General features: G+C 38.0%; 1 protein-coding gene, 1 long non-coding RNA gene and 1 pseudogene across 5 annotated transcripts; all 3 read left to right on the top strand.

The window, feature by feature from the left end:
- Positions 1–25165, top strand: part of LOC149156380 (vacuolar iron transporter homolog 2.1-like) — a 189694-nt pseudogene extending 164529 nt beyond the window's left edge.
- On the top strand, positions 9530–15034 carry LOC149156382 (uncharacterized). Of its 4 annotated transcripts, XR_016262246.1 has the most exons (6): positions 9530–9840; positions 10108–10152; positions 10385–10654; positions 12110–12224; positions 14129–14210; positions 14790–15033. It is a non-coding gene; the product is annotated as an uncharacterized LOC149156382 (long non-coding RNA). The 4 variants fall into 4 exon arrangements; XR_016262244.1 differs by lacking the exon at positions 9530–9840 and having other exon boundaries at positions 9958–10152; positions 14036–14210; positions 14790–15034; XR_016262245.1 differs by lacking the exons at positions 9530–9840; positions 10108–10152 and having other exon boundaries at positions 10336–10654; positions 14790–15034.
- Positions 16110–18418, top strand: LOC149156381 (uncharacterized). Its single transcript, XM_089438136.1, has 3 exons — positions 16110–16175; positions 16452–16623; positions 18037–18418. Exons 1-3 carry the CDS (start codon positions 16113–16115, stop codon positions 18156–18158), a joined length of 357 nt encoding a protein of 118 aa, XP_089294262.1. The 5' UTR covers positions 16110–16112; the 3' UTR covers positions 18159–18418.
- Positions 25166–25778: the final 613 nt, after the last annotated feature.

Raw genomic sequence — 25778 nt, 5'->3', positions numbered from 1 at the left:
ATTTCCACTCTGATATTAGCAAGAAAATCTGCAAGCTTATTTCCCTCTCGCTTGGTATGCTTGAAAGAGATTACTTGATGTTGTGATAGCCATCTCTCTATTAGCTCAAGTCTGTGAGCCATCCTCCAGCTGTTGCTGATCTTATGTATAGGGGATCCTTGCATTAGTTTTGTGACCATATTTATGATAATTTGCGAGTCCCCTTCTATGTTGAGTGGAAAGAAACTGTTTTCCTGAGCCAGGGTTAAACCTTGCCATAGTCCTTCCAATTCTGCTGAGTTGTTAGTATCCCAGCCTATTGAATCGAGAAAGTTGAGTTGAGGAGTGCCAATATGATCCCTGAAGACTCCCCGATAACCTGCTTTTCCAGGATTTCCTTTTGAAGCTCCATCGAAGTTGAGCTGATACATGTTGCTGGGCGGCGGAGTCCATTGTGCAGTCTTTTGTTGCTTCTTGGTAGGATTGTTTTTAGGGGTAGGCTGTTGATTTAGATGTATTTGCCAGTTGTCCCAGACAGATTGTTCCTGCTGAGCTAAAGGAAAATCTTCTGGGGACCAAACTTTAATAGATAAAGACTCCTTGATGTTCTGATGAACTTTGGTCCATATCTGTTCGATTGACATGGATTGATCCTTCAAAATTATTCTGTTGCGCTCCTTCCAGATATTCCACATCAGTAGACCAGGAATTAGCTGCCAAAGAGTGTTGAGGAGGTTGCTTTGATAGGGCTTGTGACTCCAATTACAAATAGTTGCTCTGATATCCCCTTGCACTCTACCTTCTTTTTGGCAGCAGAAGGTAACCTTTTCCCACAGCTTCCGTCCTAAATGACAGGTTTGCATTAGATGTATGGCTGATTCTTCTTCTTGCTTGCAATTGAGACAAATAGATGGGCCAGAGAAGCTCCTTTTTCTAAGGTTATCCCAGGTAAGAATTTTATTGTGACATAGAAGCCATAAATAAGTAGACACCTTCGGCAAGTTTGAGGAATGCCAGAGTTTCTCCCATAATGTGTCCTTGATTATCCTATCTTTAATCGTAATTTTATATGCTTCCCTTGTAGTGAAAGTACCTCTCTCTTCATATCCCCATCTTAGTATATTCGCTCCTTCTGAGATGAGAATTTGCCTTTTTTTGTAATTCTAAGGAGAGAGAGAGCTGATTTTGCTCAGAGCCATTCATTATGATTTGGTTAGCCTCCTGCCATTTTCTATATCTCTGTGTGGAAGAGGGGATCCAGAACTGATTGACCTTTGCTAACTGATTTATACCTTGCACTGGCACAGGAAGGTTAGGGAGGGTGTCCTTTAACTTTGGGAGCTGCTGCCAGGAGTCATCCCAGAATCTTGCCCTGTTTCCGCTTTTAACCTCCCAGAAACTATGCTGTTGTATAAGATCTCTATGTTGAATGACTGAATTCCAAACTAACAACCCAGTGCTGACTTTTGACATTCGAATTCTTTCTTCAATAGGGCTATTACTGGCATATTTTTCTTTCCAAAGGGAGGCCCATGGGATGTTAGGATATGCAAGCCATCTCCACCATATTTTAGCTTCCATTTCCTTATTACTGTGCTTTGGATCTCTTAGCCCAATACCCTCTGCTTTCTTAGGAAGGAAAACATTGTCCCACTTAACCAGAGCCCATTTTCGGTTAGGGCCTGAACTGCCCCATAAGAAGTTGCGCTGGAGATTCTTTATCTCCTTGAGAACCCATTTAGGCACAGCAAGAATAGAGAAAAGATACAAGGGCATGGAATGGAGAACCGCCTTTATGAGGACCAGTCTGCTGGCCATATTAAGTGCTCTATGAGTCCAGAGGAAGAGCCTAGCTTCGAGCTTTTCTAAAAGGTCTCTCCAAGAGGAGTGTTTGAGGGCTGAGGCTATTAAAGGAGCTCCAAGGTATTTGGAGGGAAGGTAAGCAATGGTAAAACCCAGAATACGAGCAATGGCTTTTTGAGTAGGAGCAGGGGTGTTAAAGAAGAAGATTTGAGATTTGACACGATTAATAAGGGCACCTGAAGCATCCGAGAAGTTTGAGAGAATGGCTTTGAGAAGGCGAGCTTCTTGGACCGAGGGATTACCAAATAGCATGTTATCGTCCACAAATTGCTGGTCGGAAAAGGAAGGAGAATTGATGAAAGAAAGGCCTTTGAGACGGTGGGAAACTAGAGAAGAATTCAGACTTCTACCAAGTCCTTCTGCCATGATGACAAAGAGAAAGGGTGAAAGGGGATCCCCCTGCCTGATACCTCTAGAGGGGCAAAACGTAGCCGAAGGGATGCCATTGATAAGCACATAAAAGAATGAGGAAGACAGAAGATTGAGAATCCATCTGACCCAGGAGGGGGCAAAGCCAAAGGCATTAAGAATTTTCTGAATGTAAACCCAGCTTATACTATCAAAAGCTTTGGACAAATCAATTTTTAGCAGCATACCTGGTTTTTTGGTTTGCTTCAAAGAATGGATTATTTCATGAGTTAAAATAATACCATCCGTAATATTCCAGCCTTCTACGTAGCCAGATTGCTCAGGCGATATAATCAGAGGGAGCAACGGCTTGAGTCTGGTAGAAATCACTTTTGAGATGATTTTGTAGATGATGTTGCAGAGAGCGATTGGTCTATACTTGTCTGGCGTGCTGGATTCCTATACCTTGGGCACTAAAGCGATGAAGGTGGCATTCAGCCCTGGGTACATCCATCGTAAAGTGCGTGATTCCTCAACCACTTGCCAAACCTCCATTTTGATACGATCCCAAAAGTTATGAAAAAAATTGGAAGTGAATCCATCTGGACCCGACGCTTTCCCTGTTTTCAATTGATGAACAGCGTTTTCAACTTCCTGCAAATTTGTGGGCTTGAGAAGGAGAAGATTATGCTCCTCTGTGATTAATTTGGGGATGTTCCACAGAATTTTATCTATAGCAGGCACTCTGTCTATACTGGGTTCTTGGTGAGCTTTCTTAAAATATCTAAGAAACTCATCTTCAATGCCTTCATGCATCTCAATTCTATCTCCCTGGTCATTTTTTATGTGGGAAATGAAATTATTCATTCTACGTTGCACTGTGGTTTTATGAAAGAATTTTGTATTCTTTTCTCCATCCTTAAGCCTTCTGATCCGCGATTTCTGCCTCCAAAGGGTTTCCTCCTGTTGTGCTATATCTAAAAGTCGGGTTTCAATAGCTTGTTCCTGCTTAGCAAGTTCCTCGGAGTGTCCTTCGATGATGATCCTTTGCTGAACAATTTTTATTTCATGATTAAGAGCGGCTTGAGCTTTGAAGATGTTGCCAAAAGTGGTGTGATTCCAGTGTTTGATTTCGCCTTTGAGGTGTTTTAGTTTCTGCTGGAATATAGACATTTTTGTACCACTAGTGGGGTTGAATTTGAGCCAAGTTGATCGAACAAATTCCTGGAAGTCCGGATGAGTTAACCAAAAAGCCTCAAACCGAAAAGGGCGCTTAATGTTGTTGCCTGGCCGGTTCCATTGGAGAGCTATAGGCCAGTGATCTAAACCTGAAATAGGCAGGATGGATGCAGTGAATTCCCCTCCCAGGTGAATTGCATTATCAGATATTAGAAATCTGTCTAGACGCGAAGCTATTTGTTGCAATCCTTCTCTTTTTTTGTTCCAGGTGAACATGCCATTGTTGGAAGGACGATCTACTAGCCAGTTGTTATGAATGAAGTCTTTTAGAAAGTTCCCATCTCCGTTCTTGCTGCTTCTGCCTCCCTGCTTTTCCTCCATTCTTGCTATCATGTTAAAATCTCGTCCAGAAATCCAGAGCGGGTATAGCCTGTTTGAGTTAAGAACCGATAGGATGCCCATGATTTCAGCTTTGTGATTGGTTTCCTGAGGGAAATATACATTGGTTATATGCCCATGAATGTTGGTACCAATTAAGTGAAATATTGCTTGAATGAAGTTCTTATTTACATGTATGTTGTCGAGTTGAATTACTCTAGCATCCCAAAGGATTGCTAATCCTCCCAATGCGCCTTGAGCATCAACAGCTGTTACTAGCCCTCGTGGCCAGTCTTTCGCTGCTATTCTTTCCAAAACTGTCATGTTACATTTACTTTCTTGCAAAAAAGTATGTTTGGTTTTTCCTGCATAAGCATATTTTTTAATAGTCTGCCGTTCCTAGGGCTGTTGAGCCCCCTTATGTTCCACGATATCAGCTTCATTGAGAAGGATTGGGGTTGATATTGAAATATTTGGTCAGCTTGGCGTACCTACCTGACTCAACTTGCACTTTGCCGATCTTGATGGTTCTTTCGAGGGTTACGTTTCGTCCTCGCTTTTTACTGTCTTTTGTTATGAATTTACCATCCCATTGACTACCAATCTGGACACCTAGAGAGTGTTTCTTGTGTGCATGATTTAAGACCTCTACCAGTTTATCCACTTGCCGATCCGGTATTTTGTCAAAGTTACCAGTCTTGCAGGCTAGCTCGAGTCCTAGAATATCCAGTTCGCCAATGTCAATATTCTCAGGATCTTCCTCCATGATCTGGGGATCTTGCGATGCTTCCTCTCTTTCCTTTAGTGTCTTGGCGCTTGGTTCAGGATTATCCACTTCCATTCCTTGAATATGCCAGGCCTGAGTTTTGGTTTGGGAGTGAGGGGTTGGTTTGTTGAGTAAGATATCCCCTGGTTGCTGTGAAGTTCCTTTCGTCTGCACTTTATTGGATTCCTTATCCTTTTGCGGCCCATTATCAGGATCTTGCGTATCATTACTGACCAGAGCCTCAAAACTGTTACTCGTTGAGGGTATTACCGTGTTGACCTGATCTGCCTTAGGATTGGCTGTCGCCTTTTTGTTCCCTCTTCTGCGATTTACCACTTTGGTGAAACCATCAGGCACCTAGTTATCTGAGCTCATTTGAGGAGGGGGTTTCTTGTTCAGAGGACAATCTCTGAATTGGTGTCCGAGATTATGGCATTTCCTGCATCTAAATGGAACATGTTCATAGTCTATTAACTGAATCCATTCAACATCTTCATGGAAGAGATTTACCGTGTCCGGCAGGGCTTGTTTGAGATCCATATATACACAGATCTGAGCATAAGATGTGTATCTGCATAAGATGTGTATCTCCTGTAGGGAGTTTTCTTCCCAGTATTCCCAAGGAAGCGATTACAGCCTTATCCATAAGGGAGCATAACTGAGGTCTTCCTTGTCTGGATTGAATCGTTCAACCCATCCTTTGAGATATAGTCCTGCAAAATTGAAGAAATAAGGACCCCCCTCTAGAATCCTGTTGCGATCTTCCAAGCAGTTAAAGACAGTAGTGAAAAACCCCTTTGGGCCTAAATGTAGGTTGATGTGTCCCTTTGGCTTCCATTTGGTAGCTATCCAGCTTCTTAATGCTTTCTTAGTTGGCCAGATTCCAATAAATTTGCCAATCAGGGCATGATCTCTCATAAATTGTATTCTGGCATTGATTCCGTGACTGGGAAATTCCACTTTTGGCCTGTGAGTAGCCACCGGCCTGCATGTGGAAGAACTTGCTTTATTTGCTTCTTTTTGCTCTGGGTCATTTTTTTGTTGCAAACTACTGTCCGTATTGCTGTCATTTTGTCGTTTCTCTTTGTCAATGTCTGTGATCTGCTGCGATTGGCTGTCTTTTTGTGGGGGAGGCGCATCACCCTCCCCCATAGGGGGCTGCATTTTCCTTCTTGCTTATGTTTGGGTTATGAAGACCTCCAGACAGCTCTGATTCCTTCAGTACTGATGTGAGCCAGTCAAGCCTACCATGGCAGGGGTTGCAGAAACCCACTGAATGTGCGTAGAAACCCTAGTTCGCCTCAGGCCTCAGGAAGATAAAAGTTGAATTAAACAAACTGTTGTAGTTAATTGTTTTCACTCATCATGTTATCTTTTACAAAACATAGCATAGGAAAAAATAAATAATTTTTGAACTAAAACAAACCATCAAATGTAACTAACAACAGTTAAGAGAAACTGTTTTCCAAAAATCATTCAAAAGAAGACAGAATGCATTGTAACATGTTAGACTTTTTTTGGAAAGAGAAAAATAATTGAAATCTTTGAGCACACAAAAGTTACATTTGACATCCCACAACAGTCCATTTACAACATTTTATGTTGAGTTACTTAATAAAGTAAAAGGAATTTCTTCTATTTCTGTTCTATAAGAGCATACATATTTTTCTATTTGCATTAACTTAACAGGCCGACAGACAGTAACACTTTGTAAATGTAAGAACTAGATAAACTACAAAAACATGGACAATTAGTCCCAGACCAACTAAAGAAAACGAGCGAAAGAAATCTTTGGATAACGCACAAGTTCCAGACAGCAAGGATAAAAACCATTAACACAGGTATTTCCTGAGAACGGAACCCTCTCATTTATTCATAGAAATAAATCATATAATCTCTGTCAAATGTACATTACAGTTCATACATAATCTAACATTGTTCGAGTTCAATAAGTGCATAATAAAGAACGCGTTGAAAAACCTTATTGTAAACCCCATAGTTACAACCCAAAACTATGTTAATGCAAGCCTCAGGCCTACAACTACATCACGTCGTACAAATAAAGGATTCTACGCCTAAATCAAACCAGGCCATGAATTAAGCCAACGATAATGGAAGCAAGCAAATAAACCAAGTTAATAAGGAGCGACCCTACGAGGTCTTGCCAGCACGCAACATAGTAGAAGCCGAGGTCTCCAGAATGAACACGCCTGCAACAATCCACCAGAAACAGAGTATAAGTGTTGCGTGGAAGGAAGAAAAGAATCGAGGGAACCAAAAAAAATATACGAGAAAGCTTAGGGTTTGGACTTACCATTGGAGAGACAAGGTTTCAAGGTTGTGGCCACCCAAGGGTCCCACTGCTCACAAAGGAGCAATTGTGTCACTCAACAACGTAACAAGTGGAAAATGACGATGAAAGAGAACAACATATTACCTTCATTGCTGTGGAAGAAGCCGAAGCTATAGACACTCGAGACCACAACCTGCCACGCAACGGAGCAACATGATCAGTGAAATTCGAGAGCGAATGAATTAAAGAAACCGAGACAAGGAACAGTCACTACAGTTAAGCGAAACAAACAGCTGAGACTATACATAGAGAAACTAATAACCCTCCAAGACAAGTGTGTTTCCATAGAGTGACAGGGAATATCAAGCGCCGAGAGAGAAGAAAAAGAGGAAAAAAATAACACAGAACAACGTATACTTACCAATCGGTGGAGCCGAGCATATATCCAAGTCAAGGTTCAGAAAAAAGACAGTAGTAGCATATTCACACAGTGAAATCGCACCAAAAGAACAAACAACAAAACCCTCGAACCACCAACAAAACAATGCAAAAATGACCAGGAGAATAGCATTTGTGAGTCATTAACCAAGGCGGGAGTGTGTTTACCGAGGAAGGGACACATGTCCAACATCAAACGGTGCTGATACAAGTAATAAAGACCGAGAGTAAAAATATCTGTGCTAATCATTGTAATCACCCACTGATTAACCTAATCACGTAGTTAATCACCACATAAATCATTTGCATTAATTGAGATCCATTTTATAAAGTTTCTTTAGTGTAAAGAGGGGTTGGACGCATCAAAATTCTATCTTGTTATTAAAAAATTTATCATTATTATACTATTTTATAATAATTTTGCGTTGAGAAAAAAATATTGTTTAAATTCTTAAATATAAATTCATAAAAAAATTATCATTATCATAATATTTTAAATCTGTACTTTGTCTTTACTAATTAAAATCTAATTTTTTACTTTATCTTTTATTTTTCCCTTTAGTATTTTTGGGATTTGTGATAAAATGAGGGGAATCAAATCATTTAGATATTTGAAATTGCTATGTTATACTTTTATCATCTAATTGAGCCTGAAATTTTATTTTGAACATTATTTTAAAAAATTAAATTAATTATACATGCTTTTAAAAATCTAAAATTTTAAAAATTATATGTTTTGTCGTTATGAAAACGGCACATTTTCTGTATATATATATATATATATATATATATGTTTACAAATTGAAAATTATTTATATTTTAATTAAACTATTAAAGTTAGAAAATGAATAATTAAAAATAAACCTCGTAAATTTGTTATCGTGTATATACAACCATTTGTAATCTAGATAAATCCATTATCCAACTGGGACACATTAATTATTTGAACTAACTTAAAACCTACGTGAAGCACTTGGAAATGTAAAGTTCCAACACTCCATTCCTAGAAATTATTAATAATCTTTGTTTAGGTTTTCAGGTAGAGGGGATATAGTTGGTGGTTTTGATGAAGAATTTTCTACATCACTAACTTATGGTTTACTTATTTTATGGCCTACAGCTCCAAGGAGAGGGATAATAGTAGTTAATTTTATTAGTCCCTGCCATCTGGCATCCGGCAGGGACTATTGTAATCGGTCAATGCCGACTTAGCATTAATTGGGTGCTTTTCCAGTCAGTTATTAGTCGGTTATACTAAAGTCGTGTGAGGCATACCCAAAGTCTAGATTCGGACTTAGCGTTTCTCATCTTATTTGGCCTCTTCCCGAGGCGGAAGAGGCCGGAACATAGGTTAAATTGGAAATTATGGCCAGTTTCGTTATCCCTGACCGTCAACAGTTAGCGTTAATGCTAGCATTAATTCGCTATTTGGTAAACAGGTTTCGTTATTTCCTAAAGTATATGCTATGGTTGCAGGGTATTAACAGGTGCTGTTGTGCAGGTGTCCGCCATATGCTAAAGGGTTGCATGGCGGGAGGTGTCCGCCTACCGGCTCAGCAGAGTCCCCAATATCAACACCTCTGTGCGCAAAACCCCGTTCGGTTCGCTCGTCTCCTACACTCTGACAAACGACACTCACACAGGGCACCAGTTTCATTCTTCTGGTTTCTCTCAGAGCCTCGACAGGGTCCTTGTTCTTCTGTTATCAGCGCGAACCACAACAGCCAGACTTCAGAGATCTGGAGCGCTTGGGTGCAGCCAGACGACGCATAGCAGGTGCTCAGAAATTAGGCATTCGATATATGGACAGAGCTATACCTGTTTAGGGGGTTTAGGAGCCTAGAGATGGCCAAGATAAGGGTCCTGAGAGTCCTACTGAGGAGGAGGCGGATATCATCTCTGAGATTAGTGAGGTAGAGGTTGCTCGAAGCTTTCGCCCTAAGATTTGGCTAAAGACTATATCAGATTTCTTCGTGAGGGCAGTGTGAATAGGGGTGATGCTGGTTACCCGCACTTCGGCCTGGAATCTCCATTAGACCGAGGGAAAATAGGGGCGGGTCCTCTGAGGTTGGTGCTGGTTCTGGTTCAAGGTCATCATCTCAATCACCCTTATCTGGGACTGGCACAAGAGTGGTGGGACCTAGGGCTGGATCTCTATCATGAACAAAAGCTCCTTCTGAAATGCAAATAATGACTTCAAAAGGCCTTTGCGTGTGTTTTAAGGTCAGTTCATGCCGCTTCATGATATCTGGTCTGGAGACTAAGGCAAAGGAGCAAGCAGCAAAGCTAGCAGATTCTAGCGAAGGTCCTCTACTGAATGTTTGCAGCGGTGACGATTACAGAGCGCAGGCGTGGTCGGGGAGGTGGACAAGAAACGCACTCAGAAATCACTCCGTTTCAATATCCCTGATCACAGATGTTAGCCTGATTACAGATGTTACGCTAGTTTGAATCTTGTTGCTCGGGTTTCAGGTTTCAATCTCCCTGATCACAGCTGTTAACCTGATGCGACCTTAGGTGGCCTGCTGTAGAGCTTGCATGTGTTATGGTAAGGAGATAGGTGTTAGGCACATGGCCGTCATGTAGGGCCCACAAGGTCGATAAAAGTTTCGACTTTCATTTTTATTTTTATTGACATCGGTTGATTTTCTTATTTTTATTTAAATTTGAAATTTCATGTTGCATTGTCGTTTCTTAGTTGAGAACTGGTACAGTTGAGAGCTTACCAGGGTTCTGCCCCATTGATTAACTCTTCGCCTCTGCCTTTCCCCCTTTGCCTCTGGTTTTATTATTTAACAACACAAATTTCCCTTTATCTATTCTGAACTTGTCACTTTTGTTGGCATGTTATAAATCTGTGAAGGGGCGGACAAGCGGAGGAGGATCCGGCCATAATATTGAGATACATGTAAGTATATTTTCTTTCCGAGCTGCAAATTCAAAGCATTTACACTCAGTTTTTCCGAAAAATCTGCGTTTTCCTACCCCCACAGATATAGGTATTTGTCTGATTTCCGTGTTTGTTCTGAAATTGCGAGAACTCAGTTCAGAACATTCAAAACTTAATATAGTTTTCCTTATTGTACGACAGCTCCTGTACAAGAATATCAATAATTATAGGCCCTTTGCTTGTCTTTCAGCTTTATGCGCTGATTCCCTGGGAGCTTGTGAAAAACGAGTCGTTTTCAGTCCCGAAGTGGCTCTGAAATCGAACAAACCCTCTTCGATTCGGACTAGATTTGTAACAAATTTAAAGCTATTTATATAGTTCTTGGTTTTGCGTTTTGTAAATCAGATCAGGTCTGTATTATCTCAGGTGGGCAAGAAGAGCTATTGTTCGTTGTTCAGTACGGGAAATTATATCCGGAAATTCACAATGAGTAGCGGAAGTACCTCCAATTTTAGCTCTGGTAAGCATTCTGCTTCTGTATTTGTTTTTTTCCCCTTTTTTCCCTGAGATACTGTCCAATTTAGCGTTGGATAATGTCAAGATTATGACTCACGCGAGGGTTTTTAACACGAGGGTTATTATGCTATGGGAAGTTGCTAATTCTGGGATCTTAGCTACATGTAGTTATGCAGACTGTAATTGTCTGTCATATTTCATTTACTTAAAAGGGTTATTTATATTTGAATGAATTTGATTAATTTAGCTTTCTAGAAGTGACAATTATCTATCAGTTTTTATTCAATTGGAAGGGCTGTTTACATTTGAATGAATTTGATTATTTTTTCTTCCCACCAGATCATCTATTAACTTCATTTTCGTGGCAAAAGAGCAATTTTTGAACCTCTAATCATAAATTCTTTCATAGATCAATTGCATTTTTTAATTGTCTGTCCATGATTTTTTTCATATTTGATATTTCAGAGCTGAAATCAGAATATTCATTGGTCTGTATTTACGATACCTTTTGAGCCTTAAAAGACTCTCTACTTTACTTTTAAAGAGACCCTCATATTGTGAACAGATTCTTCGTCTGCCTATTACAGTCTTTCTCAGCTATTGAAGGTCTCATTTTGTGCATCAGAACACCAAATTATGCAAACAAGCCTTTTCGGGTCTTAACACGACTTCATTTTCCAAAAACAGAGATCAATTGAATGGCATTTAGTAAAGGGAAAGAACCGTTTCCAGATGGAGTTCTCCATTTTTGAAAATATGCTCTGTAAATATGTCTGAATGAGATATCTGATTTTTTTTCCTTATATCAAGAACTCTATTCGTGAGTGGAAATAGAACCAATTCTCAATTTGGCACATGCCATTTCCCCAGTGCACAAGGAGCTTTGAATCTCTAGAAACCTGCAATGGCTGTGTCTGTAGTACCTTTCATTATTAATCATACATCATAGAACTCAGCCCTATTATTTGATATCTGGCCTGCTGCATGCTTAGGAAAAATATATATATTTTTAAGATAAGAATAATATACCCCGTGCACCATACATACCTGGTATTCCTTGACAAGGTCCATCAAAAAACCCCACACTTTTGAGTAATCAATTTCAGGCTTTTTGAGGATTCTTTGTGGATTTGCCTTTTCAGGGTTCCAAGATCCACCATAGAAGAATCATATCTCGTGAGCAATCTGCATAGGATTTCTCTCCTTTCCTTGAAATACAGTTGTGATTCTTGCAATTCACAGAGTCCAAATAACAAAGCAAGGAAGAGCTTTATGTGCTACTACAGATTTGTCATAAAACCAGCTTATAAAACATTCTAACAAGAAGTATTTCACCCACCTCTTTTTGCCACTTGCTAATTGTAAGATCAATCACAATGGGTTATATACAGTTTTATCTATTTTTTAACTGGAATTTATCTTTTGTACGTGTGTTGATGAGAGGAATGGATGAGTGCAGGAAGTAGGTCTCAAAGGCGCACATTTGAGTATGGGAGAACACATGTAGTCAAACCAAAGGGGAAACATCAGGCCACCATTGTGTGGCTTCATGGGCTTGGTGACAATGGTTCAAGGTATCTTCGTTGGACAATTCATTTTCTAGGGTGGTTAATTGGGAATTAATCAGTTAGTGCTGTTGTCAGATTGATATTTTTTATTTCGTCATGTATTTTCATAATTTATGAGGAGTTCTGGAGAATTAGTATAGTGTTTTCTAAGATCTTGTGCTTTAAGAGACTGAGGATGGCTTAAAAATGCCACACCCTTGATCAAATCCCTGTTTAAATTCATTTTTCTTTGCCCAATTTTAGTTCAAACAGAAAAAATAAATATGGACAATTACAGGTAGATATGTTAGAGGAAGTTATATAAGTTAAGTTCTAACATTGCTAACTTCTCCTAAAGTCACGAAGAGTATTGCCTGAGAAGAGTAGGCTGGCTACATCCTCTCTTAAGGTATTGAACAATTTCCAGTTAGGAAGGAGCAATCGCTGTTGCTCTTTATTGCCTAGATTACACCTCGGAGAGTGCATTCTGAAGCTCTTAATTTCTATAGCACAAGATGCAGTTAAGCAAGGTAGTAGAAGCATGAGTTAATCAAAAGTAGAGAAACTAAGTCACATCCTTGATAGAATCCAGTGTGGAGCTGTAAGCGAGGTAGTGAAAATGAAAGAAATTAGTCCAGCTTAATTTTAATGTAGCTATACTTTATCTTTGACCAAATTGGGTGCAAAAGTTGCTATATAATCTATAGCATGGTGAAAAGAATTTAATGTGAAGCTACACATTAATAATAATTTGCACTGCTGTTCGAAGTTATTGTAGGCATGCCTGATTAGTGAATGGCAAATTTGTAGTATGTCAGCTCTCTGGCTTGAGTTTCTATTTTTTTCACTGTAACTGGTTGCTTTTATATTAGAAAAAGTTGCAGCCAAACCAGACAACAATCTGAAACACATAATTTAACAGCCAGATATCCTCTATTTCTGACCTTCTAGTTCTAGCCTTTAAAGCTCTGGCATGTGTACTGTCTTACATATTGAAATAGTAAAAAAAAACTGTTAGACAAAACATACCAAATACAGTAAAAACATAGGAATCATAACTTTAAATGACTTCGATGTTGCATTTAAGGTAGCCATATTTCCTTTTGTTTTTCTTTTGTAAATATTCTGCTCATTTCTCTAATTTCAATTTCCATCGAGGTATTACAGTTCTGCACACATGAAAGGTATGCAGTTAAGCAAGGTAGTAGAAGCATGAGTTAATCAAAAGTAGAGAAACTAAGTCACATCCTTGATAGAATCCAGTGTGGAGCTGTAAGCGGGGTAGTGAAAATGAAAGAAATTAGTCCAGCTTAATTTTAATGTAGCTATACTTTATCTTTGACCAAATTGGGTGTAAAAGTTGCTATATAATCTATAGCATGGTGAAAAGAATTTAATGTGAAGCTACACATTAATAATAATTTTCACTGCTGTTCGAAGTTATTGTAGGCATGTCTGGTTAATGAATGGAAAATTTGTAGTATGTCAGCTCTCTGGCTTGAGTTTCTATTTTTTTCACTATAACTGGTTGCTTTTATATTAAAAAAAGCTGCAGCCAAACCAGACAACAATCTAAAACACATAATTTAACAGCCAGATATCCTCTATTTCTGACCTTCTAGTTCTAGCCTTTAAAGCTCTGGCAGGTGTACTGTCTTACATATTGAAATAGTAAAAAAAAACTGTTAGACAAAACATACCAAATACAGTAAAAACATAGGAATCATAACTTTAAATGACTTCGATGTTGCATTTAAGGTAGCCATATTTCCTTTTGTTTTTCTTTTGTAAATATTCTGCTCATTTCTCTAATTTCAATTTCCATCGAGGTATTACAGTTCTGCACACATGAAAGGCATCGATGTCTAGGTATTTCAGAGACTTGTTTTAACAAGATGACCAGAGGTTATTGCTGCATTCTATTTTGACAGGTGAAAACTACATCTCCAAAGAAGTACTGTGTACGACCCAATACAGGTGTCATCCCACCTCAGTCTACAAGTGATGTGACAGGTTTGAAGCTTCTTATTTTAAATGTTAATCGATTAATATTTCTTGCTTGAATATGATAAATTAAAGAGCTTGTTTAATGTGAGCTTGATTGTCCTCTCATTGGTTTTTTTTTATTTGTAATCACCATGCAAGCGCAAAAAGAGATACCGTAGCTTAATGGGATTGGTTCATAGTTATTACTAATGATAGCGGTATTGGTTTCATACTATGAGATCTCTATAGAGTATACCCGTAGCTTAATGGGATTGGTTCATAGTTATTACTAATTATAGCGGTATTGGTTTCATACTATGAGATATCTATAGAGTATACCATGTTCAAGCTATGAGTTCAACCTTATAATTGCAATAGTATTACTAAGAACTACAACACCTCTATTACCATTAATTCATAAGTACTAAGTAAGCATAGTTACACAATATCAACATAATGATCAAAGTAACATATGGTCCTTGCTGGGACGACTGCTAAAGATATTACTCCAGATATGGTTAGTTCACACTAAAAACTATTTTCCCTGAAGCTTAGTGCTCATTGCAAGGGATTCTCTCAGTTGAAACAATTTTTTGTGTCATCCAGTTCAACAAGGAATCTGACAAGGTATATGAGGAACACAAATTCAGGGTGGTGTATGTAGACAATCGGAGTCAGAGTGTTTCCTCAGTGGATACAATCGGAGTCAGAGTGTTTCCTCAGTGGCTGTATTTGTTTTCATGTGGTTTCTGGTTTGTTTAGGCCTGCTTTTAACTTCTTATAAGGGTGCTACTTTTAGCATGTTGTATTTTTGAGGTCAATGTTGTTACTGAGAAAGCAAGTGGTTGATACTACTGTTTACACTCCAACGGTTGGCGAATCCTGTCAAAAATATGGGTCAATCTTCAGGCGTTCACAGGGTCTTTACATTAGCTTGAAAGAGAAGTATATACATTATATATAATTTTTGTTTTTCTTTTCAATTGTCTAGATTCCAATTCTTTTTTGTTAGGTTCATCCTTTAAATTTGTTTCACTGCGTTAAAACTTGCGAGGGTATGGTTTTTGCAGAGGTAATATCCTAGAAATTTTGAAGAACTGGAGTGAAAGGAGTCTTAATGTTATAGTTGTCACTGATGGTGAACGCATTCTGGGACTTGGGGATCTTGGATGTCAAGTAAATTTCACAATTACTTAGCTTTTGTTTGCCTGCTATCCATGGGTTTCCTCTACCTTTCCCTCTTTGCCTATGGTTTTATTATTTAACAACACAAATTTCCCTTTATCTATTCTGAACTTGTCACTTTTGTTGGCATGTTATACAAGTTGAAATCTGTTATTTGTTTCGTACATGTTACCAGGGGATCTAACATAATGTCTCCCTTCCCCCTTTTTCCCCTCATTTTCTTCTTTCATCCTTTTATTGAGATGCATTTGGAAAGAAGACAATTAATATACAATGAATGAAAATAAAAACTATTATGTGTGTGCATTTAGTGTTGTCAATTAGGTTAGGGTCCTCTATCTTTATCATCAACACATTTGCGGTAGTTTTTGTTACAAAGTAAATGCTATTATGCTGGTGTGCATTGAATCCTTGTTACCAGAGTACTCCTTCCATGTTTGTCTTAGTTTGTTTTTTACTGTGAGCTTTTGTTCTTTTTATCTGCATATCTATGAAGGGATACAGGTAAAAGGAAACTTAATAACCAGAAGCTGGAACCTGTGTGCATTTAGTTCATGTCATTTTAACTTAGGGTGTATTCTTAGTTTGTATCTTTCCACATTTTCTGCCTGTCTGATGTTTCTATTATAACTCATCTTTACTCAATAAATGCCTATTATTTTAACTAGGGTGTTCACATTTCCTTGTATCTTTGCCCCTTGTTTGTATTATCCATTTGACACATGTTTTCATTACTGACATGGTATGGGCATACCTGTAGGGAAATTATCTCTATACACTGCACTTGGTGGAGTTCGTCCTTCATCGGTATGCAGCACAATAACCTATAGTTTATTGTTTAAACATATGCTAATTTCAGCAAAGTTACGGCAAAACTGGTAAATTGATTCATTTTGTTGTATAGCTTAGTCTGCTAAGCACCTTGTACATAGTACATTTTAGAGCCCCTTCATTTCTATTCCATGATGAATGCATGTAACTGACAGAAAAGGATTTTTAACCCACTATTGCATGTCTCGCCTTGTAGTCAGTCAATTATTTTGTATTTTTATTCTCTTAACTACTCTACTGGTATGTGGACAGCGTCTTCCAATAAACCCCATGAACAAGGGAGCAATCCAGGCCCATAGCTGCTACAGCACCAACACTTCCATTAACCAAGGGACACATTCTCAATTACTCCAAGCTTGTTTAAGAAGTACACCAACTTCATCCAGGGACAGAGAGAATGTCAACAGCTCAACCATAGAAATACGTAGGAGTCTCACTGCTCTGTTTCCACACACATTTATTATCATGATTGTACTTGATTAAATAATCTTGAAGCTACCCTGCTTCTCAACTTGCTAAGAAAACTGCAATATACTCTACTTCAGTAGTGCAAACAGCTTCTTGCTCATCATAGGGTCCGGTTTCATCTTAGTAGTACCATTGCTTATCGCTTATTGTATCGTAGCTTGTCTTATGCTATCTCTTATTCGCTTGGTAAGAAGTTACATGTATACTCTACTTCAGTAGTGAAAACAGCTTCTTGCTCATCATAGGGTCCGGTTTCATCTTAGTAGTACCATTTCTTATCGCTTATTGTATCGTAGCTTGTCTTATGCTATCTCTTATTCGCTTGGTAAGAAGTTACATGTTGAAAGCTGTTGCACAAGCATTGTGTCTTTTCCAGCTTTATCTTTTCCAGCTTTACATTGTTTTTGCACATGCAGTTAAATTGATTTGTGTTACTTTTATTATCCCTTTATGTCAACAGGGTTTGCCTATTCAAAGCATTTTACTTTTCTTTCCCAGAGTAATAGCTTCCAGTATAGAGTAAGCAACAAGGACATGAAACCTGTTGCTTAATGAGTATACTAGCTATAAGCATATTGAACTAAACCCATTGAATACACCAATCTCTAGTCATAAGTTTCAAGTATACTTACTTATGCTTACAGATCATATTTAATCTACCGCCACAGACTCAAAGGGGCACCTAATTTCGCATTTACTACTGCCGCCACATCCATCATTCCATATGCCATTTGCTCCCCATGTCAGATCGATATGCCCATCATTAAATACTGATCATATTTAATCTACCGCCACAGACTCAAAGGGGCACCTAATTTCGCATTTACTACTGCCGCCACATCCATCATTCCATATGCCATTTGCACCCCATGTCAGATCGATATGCCCATCATTAAATACTGGCCTGATCCAATCTGATCTTCAAGATTATTTCTGCACCTAGATATTGACATAGATCTCCTGTCGCACCCAATCTACCACCAAGATTGCCCGATGTCAGATACATCACTTCTGCCGCCAAATACATCATTCCATATGCCATTCGCTCCCCATGTCTTATCAAGTATTTTAGCTCCATTCACACTTAAAACCACCTTACAAACACGTTGAACTTTTGTATAAATTGGCCTCCTCTGCACCTGGATATTCACATACACCTCCCCGCTTCACATAACATGGAATCCATTAGCATAAGCCAACTTACTGAACTCACAGCATTGTTTCTCTTAGCACTTATTCTCATGACTCTTCTGATTATCGACATCGTAAAAGTCGAAAGACAAAGAAAAAAGAAACCAAAAAAAAATTAACATCTCTTTTACATTATCTTACGCATTATCTTATTTCCCCGCTTCTTTCTCTGTTACAGGTGTACAACGGATGCTTCAAATATGCATTTGGGTCCGCCATCACCGTCTCTGCTCGACTGCAGACAGCATGTATCTCTCGGCCTACAGTGAATGTCCGTGTCTTAATAACTTCATAAGTTAGATAAGAACTTGAATCAGTTCGACTGCAATGTGAAATAGTTTTGTCATTAAGGCTTTGCCTACCTTTTGCTCTTAGCTATTTTTATTAAGCCGTGTTGTGAATTAATCTGAAAAACAAAGGAAAGCAACTCGATGCAGCAAAAATCAATGTCAGTTTGCTATCTCTGATTTCAACCATGCTTTTGTTAATGGGTGACATTGGGTTATTTATTGCCTCCCGATTGTTGTTTCTCATTGGCTTTGGGTTATGATCTAATTGTGAAATGTTAGCAAGTTTAAATTAAAACTTCTGGTATACAGAAGCTACATTTTGCTCTTAGCTCTTGCTACCACTTCTTAAAAATTGAAGCCTACGACAGCCCATGTCCAAAGATTTCTTTGTGGAGCTACATATCTTAGAAATTTCATTTCATACTTGGTTTTGTAAACATTTATCAACGTATTTATTATTCATTACTTTCTCTGAAAGTGAAACTTGATAAGTCAAACTCCATTACATTATGGTCTTCAAATAAGGCAGAGAAATTAAGGTACTCATGGTTCCACATGCTATATGAGAAAATATCTGACCAAGCTGCTTATTTGCGTTCAAACATCAACTCTGAATCTCCTGATCTAGTTGGGAAACTGTCGAAATATAGTGCTGTTGGTCAATCTCTGAACGTCAAAACATAGTATAAAGAGACATGACCCTTGTAGAGGCTTGTCGAGTACACGAATTCAAAGGCGACTGCATTCAAACATCAACTCTGAGTCTCCTGATCTAGTTGGGAAACTGTCGAAATATAGTGCTGCTGGTCAATCTCTGAACGTCAAAACATAGTATAAAGAGACATGACCCTTGTAGAGGCTTGTCGAGTACATGAATTCAAAGGCGACTGCATTCAAACATCAACTCTGAATCTCCTGATCTAGTTGGGAAATTGTCGGCATATAGTGCTGCTGGTCAATCTCTGAACGTCAAAACATAGTATAAAGAGACATGACCCTTGTAGAGGCTTGCCGAGTACACGAATTCAAAGGCGACTAGATAGAACTATGTGCAAAGGCGACTAGATAGAACTATGTGCAGGGATAAGAGTAAACAGTAGACAGTAAAGTGAATGTACAGGTAAATTTACAACCAACAAAAATTATATTAATAAAAGTCTACCAGAAATTATAAAGCGAGAATGTCTACGAAACCTAGGATTTTAGCATCACCTTTAATATCATCAATAGCCAAAATTGAGAAATGCTACTCATATAATTGAAAATCGTAGAATATGACAGCATGAGAAATAGAGAAATAATATCATAACAAAGTAAAAAAGCCACCGAAACCAGAAGGTTCAAGGTGCGGTGAAAACTTCCCAGGTGGAATTTTTGGCCTTTACAGGACTAGTTAGAGTCTATAGATTCACCAAATAACTTATCTATCAGAAACCACAGAAGGAAACAATAAGTCGAAAAGGCGAATGATATTTCTCGTGATTTAGGGATACAACCCTTTTCACATAATAAACAATGTAAATGTACTGAGATTAACACCATGGCTGTAAAACGAGACAAAAAGAAGAGGGCTAAAAGTCCACAACTGGAAAAAGCAATGGGGGATAATGACACCGCAGAGCATATGCTAGACGTAGGCAAAGCCTTAATGACAAAACTATTTCACATAGCCGTTAACCCTCGTAAAGATAGGAGAGTTGCTGCTGCTCATGGAGAGCCACAGGCATTCAAGGAGGATGAGTACAGATACATGCTGAATCTACACTGTAGGCCGAGAGATACATGCTGTCTAATCAGCAAAGAAATCCAACAATTAAGAATCTACAAGCAGGCTAGACGGATGCAGAGATTAGGGACCAGAATCTACATTAAAAAAGAAACGCATGCAGTTACATAACCAGGAAGCTCACCGCATGTTCTTTCGGTTCGCTGTGCGCTGTAGGTGGCCCTATCTGAAGCCATACCCCTGAGCAAACAAGCTCAAGAAGCCCGTCCGCACTGTATTCAGGGCAGCTTTCGTCAAAGGGTAAAGCCGAGGTAAATGGTCCTGTTTATCCAGCACCAAAAGCGGACACCTGCACACCTGCAGCACCAACACCCGTTAACACCTGCATACCCTGCAAACAAAACAAAACACCCGTTAGCATACCCTGCAAACAAAACAAAACACCCGTTAGCATACCCTGCAAACAAATTAATGTTAACATTAATACGAAACCGTGACGGTTAACAATAATAAACAGGTCGCAAAACGCAAATTAGACTATGCTCCAGCCTCTTCCGCCTCGGGAAGAGGCCAAATAACATGGCAAAGCCTCAACCCGCAATAAACTTTGGTTATTTCTGCACATCCCTGCACAGCACCTTCCGGAACTTTAGTATAAACGCCGAATAACACGGCAGGAAAACTGTAAACTAATGCTATCTCAGATCTAACCGATTACTATAGTCCCTGCCGGATGCCAGATGGCAGGGACTCAGAGCCTGCTAATACATTTATCAACCTACTAACAAGAGACTTCCTTGGAAAACCTTCCAGTTGCTTGAAATGCTCGTAGCCCTTCATGGCATCTTCCAGTCTCCGTTCATCGAGGGCATTTTCCAGTTCTTCTGCCAACATTGACGGGTTGCGAGCTTGCTTCAAGATTGTGTGTGATCCCGCAGAAGAGAAGTATCTATACGAAGGGCTAAAATAGACCCAACCATGGAGGGAAAGCCCTTTTGCAGGTCTGGAGAGCCATGTTTCAGGTCTGGAGAGCCATGTTTCAGGCACAAGTGTTGCAGATTTGGAGAGCCATGCTGGTTCTCATGGCCTTGTTTCCCACGTTCCGTACAAACACGTTGCTGCATGCATGTCGATCACATGTCTCCTGTGTAACGTGTGGCCTCGTCGTGAAAGTTACACCTCAGTGCTATCCCACCTGTCATCCACGCTCCAGGCGTTCCACTGATTAGAGCTTAGTTTCCTTTTGCATAGCTAAATCTGCCATATCCTCCACCCGCTTTAAATTTCAGTTGCACAGCTAAATCTGCGATGCCCTCCACCTGCTTTGACTATGGGAAGTCACCGGTTCGATCCAGCGTTATCGAAAATGACAGATTAAAAAGAGACGTGGTCGACTGTAATTCTCAGAGATCACACGTGGCCTTACAATTCGATTTTGACAGATGAAATTAGGTAGGGTGTGATTAGTAGAGATGCAAGGCGCTTAACTTCCAGAACAATTTAAGATTTCCGATGCGTGACAAGATCTCTGAAAACGGTGGTGGTGGCGCGTGAAGGAGCGTGGTAATCACAACAAATTGTGCAGTAGACTCTTCCCTTCCCAATAAAATAGTATATATAGTTTTGTTCAATATTAGTTTTATTCAAAATTGAATCACGAAAATGATGAAGGTTAAATTTTAATGATTTTATTTAAAATTGAATAAAAAATCATGAATACTATAAAACCAAATCTCACTTAATCGTTTTAAAATTAAATCACAAATCAATAACACTATAAAACCAAATCTCACGTAAACATTGAACCAAATCCTCTACGCCTCAAAACTATCTCAATGGTCTCTAAAAACAGCGACGGTGACGTGTTGGCCCAGTCTCACTTCTTCAGTCACGCGGGGCACCGTCAGCGTGTGGGATTTTGAGAAAGCTAAGGTGCTGGGCTTTGGATGCGTATCTGGGCAGGGTGCTGCCTTGCTATTATTGGAAGTAGCGGTTGACTTACAGAGGCCCCATATCCCTTCTAAACAAACTTCTGAATTTAGTAGTACCGAGGATTACTACCGATACAAGGCGCTTGACTCCCAGATATCCAGTGCAGTGGAACAATGAATTAACGGAGTGACAAGATTTCTGATCATGCGACAGAGGGTGGCGGTGGCGGTGGCGCATTAAGTAGCTTGGTAATCACAACAACAGACTGTACAGTCCCCAAAATCGGTGATGCCTGTAATATAACAGACAGGACTACCATCTTTTTTTGCATGAATTGCTCTCAATCCAGACTCGCCTAGAACATAAACTACGCTGTAAAACTAGTCCCGGGGTTTTCCTGTATACATTAATAATACAAATTTTAAAATAGTAAATAAAGCATAGACACTGGATCCTTTCTAAAAGTCGTATAATGTACAGAAACAACTAGCTAAACATTCTTGCAGACCTAATGAAGATTTAGAGCCCTCACAGTCATTACTTTCAATATATAACGTTAATAGGATCTGTATTGAGCACCTGAAAATTCACTGTATCTGCAGACTCACTGATTCTTTGGTATCATTTTATTTTTCAAAATGTCTGACTATGAGCTTGGTGCTTTTTTGTGTCGCAGGAAAATCCACTCTCACTGATTCTTTGGTAGCAGCAGCGGGTATCATTGCTCAAGAAGTTGCTGCTGGAGATGTCCGTTGGTATCATTGCTCAAGAAGTTGCTGGAGATGGCAGATGAAGCTGAACCGTTCCCTTCGTTTCTGCAAGAGTTTTTGCTATTTTTTGCATTCGCAGGGACTAGTAGTTAATTTTATTTAGATTTTAGGTCTAGCATAAATATAAGATTATAGAATGTGCAAAAGTTTCTTTGCTTTTATGATTTAGAGTTCCAAGTAGAAGGATAATAGTTGTTAGTTTTATGTAGATTCTAGGTATAGCATAAAGGAATGTATAGAATATGTAGGAGTGGTTTTGTTTAAAAAAAAGTTATCTCATTGTTTATATAGGATAGAGTAATTAGATTTTAATTTAGTAATTGTTTTGTTAAGTTAAATTATATGAATATTTTTTAATGAAAGAAAATATTAAATTGATAATAGTATTTAATTTTAATATTTAATAATTCTAATAATAAAGAAAATGTATTAATTTTATACTAGAAATTTTTCAATAATGTAGATTTCTCAAAACTTTTTATCTCTATTTTATTAATATTTTAAATCGGAAAAGGAATTATAACTTAATAAAAACACACATAGTTTCATCAAAGTGATATAGTATAAATTTTAAGTCATGTCATGAATGTGATGGATATATAGATATTTTAAGTGATAATTTATAAGTTGTATAGTCTCTAATTTTCTCATATATTCCCTGAGGGATAAATATTTATTATTAATGATTACTTTCTGTGTTCGTGGGATGTAATGGTAATGTACAGAAATATATGTATGAATGTTATATCATTTCCTTACAAAGGGCATGATAGATCATTATTACATATTAATAATTTCATTACATAGAAATTGTCCAATAACATTATTACATGATATTTATTTATTGAACTGTGATAATAGATCTAATATGCCTTAGGCATAGTAGCCCCTTGAGTAGCTTACTCTACAAGCCCATGTTATGTAAATTAAATGTGAGTGACGGAGGTCCCATGTTTAATCACCCAAACCTTGAAAACCTATTTATTGTCCTAAGGATGGGGTGGTTACACCTAGGGATTATAGTGGTACCGGTTGGAATTGACATTATGTCAAATGACTATGAAACCGACCTAGTTGTTGATGCCTCTGTTCTAAAAAAATGTCATAGGTATATTACAAACACTCCACCCCACATAAAAATGATCTGTTTTTAGATCATGTGGAAGGAAAACTTTATCTAACTGAATGAATAATATTTGTAATTTTCATCGATTAGATAAGGTTGAGTATACAAGTTGGTATGATATTTAAAGACTTGAACAATATTGAAGCATTGGAAAAGGATTAATGCAAACGAAAAGGGGTCTTTTTGGAACTCTCTAATAAGAAAAGTATAGTTTCAAATTTATTTTCTCTTGATTCCAAGATGTATTAGCACTTGTTTTCCTTGATATGTAAGAATGATGCTAACATTGTTATGTTGATTATGGTGTGCTACATTTTTTATAAATTAGATACTAATCTAGTAGCTTGATAGTTTGACCCTTCTTAGTCACAATTTTAATCTCTCCATGTTATAATTGATTCAACATGTTGATATTTCATACTTTTTTATTGACTAATGCATCAATGACTTCATGAGTGGTGACCAATGGAAATTCAATTATAACTAAACCTATGAAATTAACTTGTCATCAATTCATTCTTTATTTTGATTTCTATATGTTTTTCCCTTGATAATAATTTATTAATAATGATAGTATCAAAGTATTCTGAAAGGAGGTTGGACATTGATGCAAAACAATGAAACTAGAGTATGCTTCAAACATTGGTTCTCATGGAGTGGTAACTCACTCTAATACCAAATACCCAGATCTTGGGAACTAGGATTGAGGAGCTTTGATGTCAATATAAGGAGAGAGAATATACAATATTCTATGAAAGTTATCGCAAAAATATCGATAAAAGTGCAAGAAGTGAAAACATCACAAAACTATAAAAATAGAGAGAAAAAATTAGAGAAAAAGTATTTGATTAAGGAGATAATGATGTTAATATTGAGAGCTCTCTTTCTTGAACTTCACTCTCTTTATATTTCCTTCTTATAGTGGATTGAATGGATAGAGTCGACTTTTAATTAAGGTTTACCGCATGAGTTAGATATATGAAGTTTCCTTTTAAATAATAATATGACTTATACCTTCAAAATCAAAATATAAATAAAATTATATTCAATACTGCTGGTGCTTGCAGTATGGCCATTGGAGAATTCGTTTCTGTGCATGCTCAACGCGATGCACAAGTCTCTGACATGAAAAATAAGAGAAAGCCATCTTCGAAACCCTAACGATGATGAAGAGGACGAGAGCCTCCCCAACCTGTTCCAGGCGGCACTTGCATCAGCCCTGGCATTCTGTGCTGGAGGAATCATGCCCTTACGCTCAGCAGCCTTCATCAGCAATCACCTTATCAGAGATGTAGTGCTGGCATCCGTGTCCAGCGTGACTCTTGCCGCTTTTGGTGTTGTGGGAGCTTTACTATGGCCGTTCTCCCTTGGTGAAAGGAACTCTGAGAGTATTGATAGGAGGCTGGATGGCCATGTTAGCAACCTACGGCTTGCTTAAGCTCTTTGGCGCTATAGTACGATAGAATTCTTTTGATAATGGATAGTGGATCGAATACTTTTGATCATGCAAGGTATTATTGCCAAATTTATCTCTAATGTTAGTAATATTAATTGCAGTGATTTGTAAGTAACTTCAATAAAATGTTTATAGATATATTTATCTGATTAGCAATTGGATTTAACATAATGAATGCAAATTTATTCTTTAGTGGATTTGTTCCGTTCCTAATTTCTTGAATTGCTCGAGTTGTCTCGTGTTATCCATGGTTTATACTATAGTTTTTAACGTTCAAATTTGGATAGGCAAATGACTTTATATACATATAATTTTAGCAATTTATAGATTATAGTTTATATAATTTGAACAATTTATAGATTTTATATATATATATATATATATATATATATATATATTAATCTATAGATTGCAAATTTCAGATATATCTCAAAGTTTTATACACATAAAAGAATATTTTATACACAAAAAAACATAAAATATAAAATAATTGCCTATACGGTTGTCTCGAAAATTTGCAATCAAAGTAAGTTCAACATGTTCATAAAACCTTTTCACATGACATGACCTACGGTGTTCATTATCCACTTTACAGAATTGAGCAAGGCACGCACAAAAGT

The sequence above is a fragment of the Pinus tabuliformis genome, chromosome 9, assembly GCF_031772625.1.
Source record: "Pinus tabuliformis cultivar Carrire ecotype Pingquan chromosome 9, CPIR1, whole genome shotgun sequence".
NCBI lineage: Eukaryota > Viridiplantae > Streptophyta > Pinopsida > Pinales > Pinaceae > Pinus > Pinus tabuliformis.
This window is presented reverse-complemented; position numbering and strand designations above follow the sequence as displayed.